Here is a 14467-nt window from a genome sequence, read left to right on the forward strand (position 1 = left end):
ACCACCCTCAATAGCACCTTGTGGTCAAGGGCGATCTATTTTCCATACCAAGCGGTGATGTAGCCAGTCAAGATGTTCTCAATGGTGCAACTGTATCCTTTTGAGGATACGAGAGCCCATGCCAAATCTTTTCAGTCTCTTTACGACCCGCTGTGTGGGTGTATGTGGACTATGTTAGGTATTAAGTGATGTGGACGCCAAGGAATTGAAGCTCTCGACCCGCATCACAACAGCCCCGTCGATCTGGATGTGGTCGTGCTCTCCCCTCCCCTATAGTCCACAATCAGCTCCTTGGTCTTACTGATGTTGATGCAGAGGTTGTTGTCCTGTCGCCACACTACTAAGACCAACTCCCTCAGGCCTTCCGCCGTCGTGTCGTCAGCAGACTTAATGGTGGTGTTGGAGTCGTGGGTGAAAAGGTAGTACAGGAGGGGACTAAGCACACACCCCTGAGGGTCCCCCATGTTGAGGGTCAGCGTGGCGGAGGTGTTGTTGCCTACCCACACCACCTGGGGCCAGCCCGTCAGAAAGTCCAGGATCCAGTTGCAGATGGAGGGGTTCAGTCCCAGGGTCCCGAGCTTGGAGGGGACTATGGTGTTGGTCACTGAACAGTAGTCTGTGAACAGTATTCTAGGTTATTTCCCCTCTTGTCCAGGTGGGAGAGGGTTGTGTGAAGTGCAATTAGATTGCGTCATCTGTGGATCTGTTCGGGCAGAATGCGAATTGGAGTGGGTTTAGGGGGTGTTGAACAGTGGTATTGATGTGTGTCATGACCAGCCTTTCAAAGCACTTCATAATTACAGATGTGAGTGCCACAGGGAGATAGCCATTTAGGCAGGTTACCTTGGAGCTCTTGGGGAGAGGGACAATGGTGGTCAACTTGAAACATGTTGGGATTACAGAGTGGGACAAGGATAGATTGAAAATATCTGTGGAGACATTTGCCAGCTGGTCTGCGCATGCTTTGAGAACGTGCCCTGTTATTTCATCAAACCTGGCAGCCTTGTGATTTCTTAACCTGTTTAAATGTTTTGCTCACATCGGCCACGGAGTGCTAGATCACACAGTCATCCTTAACAACAGGGGCTTTCACGCAAGTCACAGTGTTAAATTCTTAGAATCGAGCATAAGGCATTTAGCTCGTTTGGTAGTTCTGCATCACAGGGCAACTTATGGCTGGGTTTCCCATTGTAATGTGTTATTGTCTGCAAGCCCTGCCACATACAGTGGGGCAAAGAAGTATTTAGTCAGCCACCAATTGTGCAAGTTCTCCCACTTAAAAAGATGAGAGGCCTGTAATTTTCATCATAGGTACACTTCAACTATGACAGACAAAATGAGAAAAATAATCCAGAGAATCACATTGTAGGATTTTTAACTTCTTGCGTCGAGCAATCCCGGATCCGGGATCCTACTTATAGCCTCAAGCTCATTAGCATAACGCAATGTTAACTATTCATGAAAATGGCAAATGAAATGAAATAAATATATTTGCTCTCAAGCTTAGACTTTTGTTAACAACACTGTCATCTCAGATTTTCAAAATATGCTTTTTAACCATAGCTAAACAAGCATTTGTGTAAGAGTATTGATAGCTAGCATAGCTATAAGCCTAAGCCAGCAACATTTTCACAAAAACAAGAAAATCATTCAAATATAAAATCATTTACCTTTGAAGAACTTCAGATGTTTTCAATGAGGAGACTCTCAGTTAGATAGCAAATGTTCAGTTTTTCAAAAAATATTATTTGTGTAGGACAAATCGCTCCGTTTTGTTCACGTTTGGCTATGAAAAAAAACTGTATCCAGTTATAGCCTTCATTAGCATAACGAACAACTATTTATGAAAATCGCAAATGAAATGAATGTGCAGCTCTCAAGCTTAGCCTTTTCTTAACAACACTCATCTCAGATTTTCTTTGCTTTTGAACCATAGCAAAACAAGCATTTGTGTAAGAGTATTGATAGCTAGCGTAGCATTTAGCGTAGCATTTAGCGGGCAACATTTGCACAAAAACCAGAAAAGGATTCAAATAAAATCATTTACCTTTGAAGAACTTCGGATGTTTTCAATGACAGACTCTCAGTTAGATAGCAAATGTTCAGTTTTTCCTGAAAGATTCTTTGTGTAGGAGAAATCGCTCCGTTTTGTACATCACGTTTGGGTACCAAAAGAAAACGAAAATTAAGTCATCAAAACGCAGAACTGTTTTCCAAATGAACTCCATAATATCGACTGAAACACGGCAAACGCTGTTTAGAATCAATCCTCAAGGTGTTTTTCACATATCTCTTCATTGATATATTGTTCGTGGATGTCTACTTTCTCCTGTGAATCGCTTGGAAAAAGACGAGCAGTTGAAGATGACGCGCCAATTTCGACGGAGGACACCGGGCGGACACCTGGCAAATGTAGTCTCTTATGGTCAATCTTCCAATGATATGCCTACAAATACGTCACAATGCTGCAGACACCTTGGGGAAACGATAGATCGGGCAGGCTCATTCCTTGCGCATTCACAGCCATATAAGGAGACAATGAAAAACAGAGCCTCAAAAATCCTGCTCATTTCCTGTTTGAAGTTTCATCTTGGTTTTGCCTGTAGCATCAGTTCTGGGGCACTCACAGACAATATCTTTGCAGTTTTGGAAACGTCAGAGTGTTCTCTTTCCAAAGCTGTCAATTATATGCATAGTCGAGCATCTTTTTGTGACAAAATATTGCGCTTAAAACGGGCACGTTTTTTATCCAATAATGAAATAGCGCCCCCATAGATGTAACAGGTTAATGGTTTATTTGCATAATTATGGTGGAAAATAAGTATTTGGTCACCTACATACAAGCAGGATTTCTGGCTCTCACAGACCTGTAACTTCTTTTTAAGAGGCTCCTCTGTCTTCCACTCGTTACCTGTATTAATGGCACCTGTTTGAACTTGTTATCAGTATAAAAGACACCTGTCCACAACCTCAAACAGTCACACTCCAAACTCCACTATGGCCAAGACCAAAGAGCTGTCAAAGGACACCAGAAACAAAATTGTAGACCTGCACCAGGCTGGGAAGACTGAATCTGCAATAGGTAAGCAGCTTGGTTTGAAGAAACCAACTGTGGGAGCAATTATTAGGAAATGGAAGACATACAAGACCACTGATAATCTACCTCGATCTGGGGCTCCACGCAAGATCTCACCCCATGGGGTCAAAATGATCACAAGAACGGTGAGCAAAAATCCCAGAACCACACGGGGGACCTCGTGAATGACCTGCAGAGAGCTGGGACCAAAGTAACAAAGCCTACCATCAGTAACACACTACGCCGCCAGGGACTCAAATCCTGCAGTGCCAGACGTGTCCGCCTGCTTAAGCCAGTACATGTCCAGGCCTGTCTGAAGTTTGCTAGAGAGCATTTGGATGATCCAGAAGAAGATTGGGAGAATGTCATATGGTCAGATGAAACCAAAATATAACGTTTTGGTAAAAACTCAACTCGTCGTGTTTGGAGGACAAAGATTGCTGAGTTGCATCCAAAGAACACCATACCTACTGTGAAGCATGGGAGTGGAAACATCATGCTTTGGGGCTGTTTTTCTGCAAAGGGACCAGGACAACTGGTCCGTGTAAAGGAAAGAATGAATGGGGCCATTTATCGTGAGATTTTGTGTGAAAACCTCCTTCCATCAGCAAGGGCATTGAAGATGAAACGTGGCTGGGTCTTTCAGCATGACAATGATCCCAAACACACCGCCCGGGCAATGAAGGAGTGGCTTCGTAAGAAGCATTTCAAGGTCCTGGAGTGGCCTAGCCAGTCTCCAGATGTCAACCCCATAGAAAATCTTTGGAGGGAGTTGAAAGTCCGTGTTGCCCAGCAACAGCCCCAAAACATCACTGCTCTAGAGGAGATCTGCATGGAGGAATGGGCCAAAATACCAGCAACAGTGTGCGAAAACCTTGTGAAGACAGAAAACGTTTGACATCTCATTGCCAACAAAGGGTATATAACAAAGTATTGAGAAACTTTTGTTATTGACCAAATACCTATTTTCCACCATAATTTGCAAATAAATCCATTAAAAATCCTACAATGTGATTTTCTGGATTTTTTTTCCCTCATTTTGTCTGTCATAGTTGAAGTGTACCTATGATGAAAATTACAGGCCTCTCTCATATTTTTAAGTGGGAGAACTTGCACAATTGGTGGCTGACTAAATACTTTTTTGCCCCACTGTACGTCGAGCATCGGAACTGATGTAATAGGATATTGTCCTTTCGCATGTTTAATGTCTCGTCGGAGGTTGTATTGGGCTTTCTGGTATGTGTCCATGTCCGTGTCCCGTTCCTTGTAAGCCGTTTGTTCTTTAGTCCAGCGCGGATATTGCCTGTAATCCATGGTTTTTGGTTTAGATACGTTCTTGTAGTCACTGTGGGGACGACATTGTCTATTTTCATTTTACTTTTATTTAACTAGGCATGTCAGTTAAGAACAAATTCTTATTTTCAATGACGGCCTAGGAACAGTGGGTTAACTGCCTGTTCAGAGGCAGTACGACAGATTTGTACCTTGTCAGCTCGGGTGTTTGAACTTGCAAACTTAACATCTGACATTTGTCATAACCTATCATAATATGGTCATCACTGTCATGACCCATATATATTACACCGGGTCTGTGTGGCTCAAGAGTAGTGGCCCCAGCCGACCCGCTGGGGCCACCCATATGTAAAAGTAGTGGCCTGTTGTGACATATTATGTTATTTTATGGCTGGTTATGACACTTACACAGGAGTGTCAATACCCACATGGATTCAAATGTGTTTTTTCCCTGCCTGAAGTTTCCTTCCTTTTGTTGTTGTTGTAATACATTCTTTACAGTCATGTTTTTTCCATCACATTTTAAATAACTTGTAGACTCCAACACCATCATTAAGTTTGCTGGCGACACAACAGTGGTATGCCTGATCACCGACAGTAATGTGACGGCCTACAGGGAGGAGGTCAGAGAACTGGCAGTGTGGTGCCAGGACAACAACCTCTCCCTCAATGTCAATGTGAGCAAGACAAAGTGTGAGCAAGACAAAGGAGCTGATCGTGGACTACAGGAAAAGGAGGGCCGAACAGGTCCCCATTAACACCGACGGGGTTGTAGTGGAGCGGGTAGAGAGTTTCAAGGTCCTTGGTGTCCACATCACCAACGAACTATCATGGTCCAAACGTACCAAGACAGTCGTGAAAAGGGCACAACAAAACCTTTTCCCGCTCAGGAGGTTGAAAAGATTTGGCATGGGTCCCCAGATCCTCAAAGGGTTCTACAGCTGCACCATCGAGAGCATCCTGACCGGTGTGCATCACCGCCTGGTATGGCAACTGCTCCTCATCTGACTGTAAGGTGCTAAAGAGGGTAGTGTGAACGGCCCAGTACATCTCTGGGGCATAGCTTCCTGCCATCCAGGACCTATACAATAGGCAGTGTCAGAGGAAAGCCCATAAAATTGTCAGAGACTCCAGTCACCCAAGTCATAGACTGTTTTCTCTGCTGCTGCACAGCAAGCGGTACCAGAGCACCAAGTCTAGGACCAACAGGCTCCTCAACAGCTTCTACCCCTTAGTCATAAGACAGCTGAACAATTAATTAAATTGCTACCAGACAATTTACATTGACCCCCCCCCCCCCCCCTTCCTTTTGTACACTGCTGCTACTCGCTGTTTATTATCTATGCATAGTCACTTCACCCCACCTACATGTACAAATTACCTCACCTAACCTGTAACCCCGCACACTGGCTCGGTACCGGTGCCCCCTGTATATAACCTCATTATTGTTATTTTCATTGTGTTACTTTTTTATTATTACTTTTTATTTGAGTCTACTTCGTAAATATTTTCTTAACTCTTCTTGAACTGCATTGTTGGTTAAGGGCTTGTAAGTAAACATTTCATGGTAAAGTCTACACTTGTTGTATTCGGTGCATGTGACAAATAAAGTTTGATTTGATTGGGCTAGTTGCATGTCTGACATCAACGTGTGCGCAATTACAATTTAAGATGGTACATTTCAGACAGTTTCATATAACATGGACTACTTGTCAACAGTGTGTTTATGGTATAATGGAATGTTTTGCCTTGTGTGGTAGGTTTTGTGGGTTTTGACACTGTCATAACCAGCCATAAAACCAGCCATATTTTTCACAACCAGTCTAAATATGTGTCATGACAGTGTTATGACCATGTTATGTCAGGTGTTTTGACGTATTATGACATGGTTTTGACCGTGTCATAACGTGTCATGGCGCTGGGTGTCAAGTGTTACCTAGAATGACAAGATAGTAGCCTAGAGGTCATTATTGACAATATGAACTGGTGATCAGGTTATGAAATGACATGACAAATACATTTTGGTGTCCATTTTACTCTTCTCCTGCAATTTTAAAGGATATAACTCCTCGTCCTAGGTCTATGCCGTTGTTTGGCAAAGTGATTTGCCAATTTGGCATATTCACTTTTATTCCTGTCAGGACACGTGGAACTGCATTTATAAAAAATAAAAAAATGTTTTAACCATTTTGAAATGTTGATCCCAATGTCACACATTGAAAGAAAAAAACATATTTTATTTGGAACATGAACATTGCCACTTTGCCAGCAAGTAGACCACTGTAGAGTTGTGGTAGAGGTAGATTTTATTATTAGTTTTTCTGTAATTATTACTATATTGCCATATCATTATTAGGCTCAGCTTGCTGTCTTTGTCCAAATTAACTTGAGGGATGAGTGTGCGTCTATAAACAACCAGAGTCCTTGAATCATTCGAATGAAGATGCTTCCGAGAGGGCTCCCCCCTAATTTAAAATGGTCTTGCTTTCATGTGTTCTGTGAAATTATTGACGAAATGATCTTAACTCTACTTCTTTGGATAGTCTCTTTTTTGGGGGGGAGAACCACCCCTGCCATCAGTAACCAGGGGCATCTTTGCTCCCTCCTCTGCTCCAGCCTGTAATGGAAATGTGTAATTAAAGAGTCACATTTATGTTTGGTAATCTCCAGTAGCATTTTTTGAAGATTTCCCCACTAATATCCAATCAAAAAGGTTTTCATTTGTGAAGGAAAATCTACATATTTGTAGTAATAGCAATCATATTAAAAGTAAGGCCCAGGGGACTTTTGAAGTTACTCTTTGATTTCCCTCCCCCCTTTTTCTATTTCTAAATCACTACATTTTCCCCTTCTCTCCAGTCCAGCTTAGAGAAGAGCATAGAGAGCGCCATCGCTGAAGGGGACTTTGGGAAGGCGGAGGAGATGAGCGACAGACTCGCCACTCGAGAGGTATGTTGTACCGATAAGAGATCTTTGGGGCGCTCCCGCTGTGACAAATTGAACTAATGGATCCGTGGCCATTTCTTCCTGCCAAGACATAAGGGAACAAAAACACACACAGGCACCCGCAATTGAGAAGTCCTGCAGCCCTTTCCCATTGAGTTAATGGAAAGCCCTCCCCCTTAGTTTTGGAGTTCGGCAGTGTCAAAAGCACTTTTGGCTCAGTTTTTTAATGAAGGGCTCCATTGCTTTCAAGCCAACTGTTAAAACATTCTCAAGGTGCGAGTTTTATACCTTTGAAGTGCACACGTCCGTAAATGCACTGCCTGCAGTTTCGAAACCACTCGTCTTGGCAGGCATCTGGGATCAAGCGGTTTGAAGCTAATTTAGCAGAAAAAGTTGCCCACACACCCATAATTGCGCTTAAGAAGACATCGCTACTACTTTTCATAGTTGGTGATTGCAGTATGTTCAATTGTCACAACTTGAATTGTATTAAGTGAGAGATGTGATGCTCTTATAGAAGCACTGATATTAATGATACTTTTGAAAAACTAGATGATTTACTTTTGAATTCAGAAAGGATGTTTGGGGAATTTTTTGTTGTCGTTGACACTTCTCTGTTTTCTCAATGACATTTAAATCAGCTTTGAAAAAAGGCGCAAGTTTAAGTTTATTCCGCCTGAGCGAATCTGACCACAAGTCAGAGACCACTAAGATGACACACCAAATGTGGTAGATGGATTGTGGGAAAAGAGCAGGAATGGGCTTTTGTAGGCTACAGTCCAAGCCAATAGTGTGACTGTTGTCGGCATCCAAAGGTTATCCAATTTTAATAAACACTTGGAGGTAAGGATGACAGCAGTGGTGTAGTCTACGGCGATACGGATATCACTTGTTATTGATATCTACATAGCGCATTGATGTGAATCACACTGCTGCTCTCTCATTTAGCTATTTGCGCCTTACAGATTGTGGTTGTTGTGGATGGCTGTTCACAAATCTCAATGTGTATTTGAACACAATAATGGTTGAATTCAAGAAGTTTAAGCTGCCTATCAATCATTGTTTTTGTAACTGATGGACAGCCTGTGAAAAATGCGCTCTTGCAACAGCTGTATAGTGTGGATCCCAGCCTATGGAATAAAAGTGGGGCTTTTGTTGCTCAATCTAATTGATACTGATGAAAAAAAAAATCCATAGGCCTAAAGGACACGTGCTCAAACTTGCACAAGTTGACTTAAAGGGACAATCTGTAGTTGCTACATCCATTTTTGGATTTTTAAATTCATATATAATGATACATACTACTGTTCAAAAGTTTGAGATCACTTAAAAATGTCCTTGTTTTTGAAAGAGAAGCAAAAAAATGTCCATTAAAATAACATCAAATTGATCAGAAATACAGTGTAGACATTGTTAATGTTGTAAATGACTATTGTAGCTTAAAACGGCAGATTTTTTATGGAATATCTGCATAGGCGTACAGAGGCCCATTATCAGCAACCATCAATCCTGTGTTCCAATGGCACGTTGTGTTAGCTAATCCAAGTTTATCATTTTAAAAGGCGAACTGATCATCGGAAAACCCTTTTGCAATTGTGTTAGCACAGCTGAAAACTGCTGTTCTGATTAGAGGCAATAAAACGGGTCTTCTTTAGACTAGTTGAGTATCTGGAGTATCAGCATTTGTGGGTTCGATTACAGGCTCAAAATGGCCAGAAACAAAGACCTTTCTTCTGAAACTCATCAGTCTATTATTTTTCTGAGAAATGAAGGCTATTCCATGTGAGAAATTTCCAAGAAACTGAAGATCCCGTACAACGCTGTGTACTTCTCACTTCATCATGGTTACTACATGATTCTATATGTGATATGTCATAGTTTTCATGTCTTCACTATTATTCTACAATGCAGAAAATAGTAAAAATAAAGAAAAATCCTTGAATGAGTAGGTGTCCAAACTTTTGACTGGTAGTGTGTATATATCCATTGATTCTTGAAGAATGTAACTTATAAATTCATCATGTGCTTAGTTCAACTGTCACACTCCATGAGAACCCAAACTATAAGCTCAATCAGTCCTCCATGACAACAAAGTAATAAACAACAGAGTAGTGCTGGCTAATAAGTCCTTAGATTTAGGGTCATGCTCAGGTAAAACAATTTGGCTAATCTATACTTCCATATTTCCAAGTCCTGTTCTTGAAGATCAAGGGGTATAACATTGATTGGAATGACTAGAATTCTGTTAACTTTGGTTTTTAATTTAAATATATAATTGAATCATATTATTATATATAGTAGAGAGTGATGGGTTAGGAGAAGCCTACATAACCAACCCACCAACCCAAATAAAATTTAACATCATATGGCCAGCTATGTAAACTTTAACATTGATTTATCCTGCAATAGATGTTGTTCAATTTGTAACATGTCTGTCTTCTAATGCCTCTTAAGTGGAAAGTAATCTAAAAGTAACGGAATGTAATCAGATTACTTTACTGAGTTCGGCAATCCAAAAGTTATGTTACTGATTACAATTTTGGACAGGTAACTTTTAACTGTAACGGATTACATTTAGAAAGTAACCTACCCAACCCTTGTCATTACAGCATACACGTTTCAGGCTGTCAGCCATGTACAGTGTCTTCAGAAAGTATTCATGTCCCTTGACTAACACTGAACCCAAACCGGCTGCGCACGTGCGCTATCGTGCATAAATGTATTTTGTCCCCCTACACCAAACGCGATCACGACACGCAGGATAAAATAGCAAAACAAACTCTGAACCAATGACATTGATTTGGGGACAGGTCGAAAAGCATTAATCATGTATGGCAATTTAGCTAGTTATCTTGCACTCGCTAGCTGATTTGTCCTGGGATATAAACATTGAGTTGTTATTTTACCTGAAATGCACAAGCTCCTCTACTCCGCCAATTAATCCACACATAAAACGGCCAACTGAATCGTTTCTAGTCATCTCTCCTCCTTCCAGGCTCTCATCTTTGAACTTATATGGTGATTGGCATCTAAACTTTCATAGTATTACCATGACTACCGGCAAAACAGTTTGTCTTTCAATCACCCACGTGGGTATAACCAATGAGGAGATGGCACGTGGGTACCTGCTTCTATAAACCAATGGGGAGATGGGAGAGGCAGGAATTTCAGTGCGATCTGCGTCAGAAATAGAAAGGAGTTCTATTTTAGCCCTTGGCAACGCAGACACTCTGGCGCAATAATTGAATAACATGGATTTCTAAATGTATTTTGCGTCTGGTCTGGTTGGCATGTTAATCCACATTTTGTTGTGTTACAGCCGGAATTCAAAATGGATGATTTAAATATTTAAAACATGTGTTTTCACTTTGTCATTATGGGGTATTGTGTGTAGATGGGTAAATAAATTGAAAAATGAAATGCAAAAATATGTAATTTGCATAAGCATTCACACAGCAATTTCAGCTGTGAGTCTTTCTGGGTAAGTCTCTAAGAGCTATTCACACTGGGATTGTTCAATATGAATTTATTATTTTCAAAATTCTTCAAGCTCTGTCAAATTGGTTGTTGATCATTCCTAGACAACCATTTTCAGGTCTTGTCATAGATTTTGAAGTAGATTTAAGTCAAAACTGTAACTCGGCCGCTCAGGAATATTCACTGTCTTCTTGGTAAGCAACTCCAGTGTAGATTTGGCCTCTGGTTAGGTTATTGTCTTGCTGAAAGGTGAATTTATCTCCCAGTGTCTGGTGGAAAGCAGACTGATCCAGGATTTTGCCTGTGCTTAGCTCTTTTCTGTTTCTTTTTTATCCTGAAAAACTCCCCAGTAATTAACGATTACAAGTAGTGATGCACCGATAGGACATTTTTGGTCGATATCTGATATTTTCCTTGCCCCAGAAATAACGATACTGATGACTGATATTATATTTTTTTGTGTCCTTTTAAACATTCTAGTACAGTTAAATAGTTAACACACACATGCACGTAGTGGTCTAAGGCACTGCAGCTCCGTGCAAGAGGCGTCACTGCAGTCCCTGGTTCGAATCCAGGCTGTATCACATCCGGCTGTGATTGGGATCCCATAGGGCGGCGCACAATTGGCCCAGCGTCGTCCGGGGTAGGCCGTCATTGTAAATAAGAATTTGGTTAGGTTACACACACACACACACACACACACTCTCTGACCAAAAAGTTATTTTGTTGGCATTTACGTATGTCCCCATTACCAGTAAAACATAATTAAAACCTATTTCTTTCACTTACTTGCTGTGCTGTTTCGTTGTTCAGTCGTTTCATTCTCAACCAGGATTTCATCTTACATGTCAAGCAGTGAAGTTTCAGCTCTGTTAGTCAGTTGTTCGAATGGAGCTTGCTAGTGTTTCCAAGCTTCAAACATGTTCTCAAATGCCATTGAAATTGTAGCAGCGGTATGACAACCAGCACATTCATGAGCCTGAAATACGACTTTCCTCAGTAATCCTTGACAACTAACTGTGCTGTCAGACTCAGCATGCTCATGGGGCTTATATCACTGGTCCAAATGTCAGTTGTGAAGGTTAGTAGCAGTGATGCTATTACTGTGTAACTCCGGTAGGGCAACAGCTGAAAAATAGCACACTTGGTAGTGTGTATCGGTGCAACACATGTACCTACATTATATAGGTATGCACGTCATCTTTGACATCGGTTTTGCACATCGGCGTTAAACTAGACATCGGATGTCAATGTTGGCATTTTTAGCTAATATCGGCCGATTCTTCACCGACATATCGTGCATCCCTAATTGCAAGCATACCTATAACATGAATCAACCAAAAGTATGCTTCAGGGTGAAATCCCTGAGCAGTTTCCTTCCTCCGCAGCAGCTGAGTAAGGAAGGAAGCCTGTATCTTTGTAGTGACTGGGTGTATTGATACACCATCCAACATGTAATAACTTCACCATGCTAAAAGGGATATTCAATGTCTGTTTATTGTTATTTTTATCCACCTACCAATAGGTACCCTTCTTGGTGAGGCATTGAGAAACCTACCTGGTCTTTTGGTTGAATCTGTGTTTTTGAAATTCACTGCTCGAATGAGGGACCTTACAATTATGTGTATGTGTTGGGTACATAGATGAGGTAGTCATTCAACAATCTTGTTAAACACTATTATTGCACACAGAGTGAGTTCAAGCAACTTATTATCATTACTCCTGGAGTTATTTAGGCTTGCCATAACAAAGGAATTGAATACTTTCCATTTTTATTAATTTGTAAACATTTTGAAAAACAGAATTCCACGTTGACATTATGGGGTATTGTGTGTAGGCCAGTGACGAAGGAAAAATCTAAATTGAATCCGTTTTCAATTCAGTCTAACACAACAACATGTGGAAAAAGTAAAGGGGTGTGAATACTTGCTGAAGGCACCGTACCTAAAGCTTTGTTCAGATAAACATTTGAACTTCACCAAAAGTTAGGCCATGCACTTAAATCGTGATGCTTTTTGTACTCTATCAAACATTAACCTGGTTGTCTATTAAACATGTTGAAGAGGGACACTGGCAGTAAGGGATTTGATTTTTACATGCAAGCAGACTGTTTGTTGAAGGCTGATTCTTGTACCCAGCATATTATAAAATGGACTATAAAATACGATAATGCAAGTGGTCAAAGTAAAGATTAGAAAAATTGAATGACTTGCTTTGTTGATGAGAACGTGGCACCTGTAGTTCCAGAAAGCCTCTTAGAGCACTAGTGGATTTGGGTAGAATTAGCGGAGGTTCTTCGCCTATCTGTCACCTCCCTTGAGGCTTGCCAGGAACATGAAGGATGGGCTTGACAGCAGTCTGGCAGCCGTAGCTCACTCTGTAGCTGTGTTTACCTCATGATGAGAACAGTGAATTGACTGAAGTTTTGGGGGGACAAAGTATCAGAAGGAACTATCATGTACAGCAGAATTGGTGAGACGGACTGCGTTCATTGTTCTGTATCACTTGTTTTTATTAGGCCATTATTAGCCTGATGGAAATGTTTTCTGCGTGATAATGAAAGCTGATGACAACTGACCTACAAATTCCACCTATTTCATACAGTACTGTGAATGAGTAGGCTATTGATTGAGATTTCACCATTAATTCTACTGTTGTATGTTAACTATGTTGTACAGAAGTGGATACGGATGTGTAGGCTTGGGCGGTATCCAGATTATCGTACCTTCATACCGACCTTGTGCCATACCGGGATATTCTGTAATACTGGCAGAAGTACATGTAAAATCCCACATTGAATGCTAACAATCGCATTACGAACATTCTATACACTCTCTGACCTAAACTATTTTCAGGACAGACAACCCAGCTCATAAAGTTATACACGTAACTCAAAAATGCTACTCATAGTTTGCTGCACGTACAAAACAAATATTACACAGCAAGGCTCTTGGTCCAGGAGGGGATTCTCAGCGTTACCGGCAAGCAAAACTCAAATTTTGAAAAAGCTATCTAGCGAACTAGCTACTAAATTAGCGAATCAAATGGACAACTGCAGAGCATTTAGCACATTTTTAGACCGTTCACTTAATAGTTATAAGATATCTAGCTGGCAAAATCTTTGTTGTGAATTCCACACTCGAACTCGATCAACTGGGCATGCTGCAAGGCTGACTCACAAGGCTCCGTAAACAAACACCACATGACTGGGTACTACTGGTAAGCTTCATAATAAATAATTATGTGACGGGTGGAATGAAGAACGCGATCTTTATCCCCTAACATATTGCACAAGTTCACTGCAGGTATTTACTTAAAAAGTAGCTAAACAAATTCAAATGTATTAGACGGTATTGAGAAATGTGGCTATTTCCAAATACCCCTGTATATGGTATACCACCCAAGCCTACTGATGTTTTTCATGGTGGCAAAGGGAGGGTATATTACTGGTAACGTTTACCAGTAAACTACCAGAATTGTTGTAACTTTCAAGTTTTGGAGGGAATTTTAGCACAGTGTCCTTTTTGGGTACTTCAAATTATCACAGGTGTCTATAATTACTTCTGGCCCTTTGTATAACCTTATCACATGTCAAATATATGAAATAATAAAGAAATCAAAATAGAAAGACAAAGCTGTAAAACATTTTCCTAAATGTAAACAATCAACTTAATG

General features: G+C 40.9%; 1 protein-coding gene across 1 annotated transcript in view; it reads left to right on the forward strand.

Moving 5' to 3' along the window:
• The window catches only part of fam204a (family with sequence similarity 204 member A), a 36302-nt gene that overhangs the window by 7815 nt on the left and 14020 nt on the right, over positions 1 to 14467 (forward strand). Inside the window, exon 5 of the mRNA XM_064932120.1 lies at positions 7229 to 7318. Coding sequence (XP_064788192.1) covers positions 7229 to 7318 — 90 coding nt within the window. The remainder of the gene's footprint in view (positions 1 to 7228; positions 7319 to 14467) is intronic.

The sequence above is a fragment of the Oncorhynchus masou genome, chromosome 23, assembly GCF_036934945.1.
Source record: "Oncorhynchus masou masou isolate Uvic2021 chromosome 23, UVic_Omas_1.1, whole genome shotgun sequence".
NCBI lineage: Eukaryota > Metazoa > Chordata > Actinopteri > Salmoniformes > Salmonidae > Oncorhynchus > Oncorhynchus masou.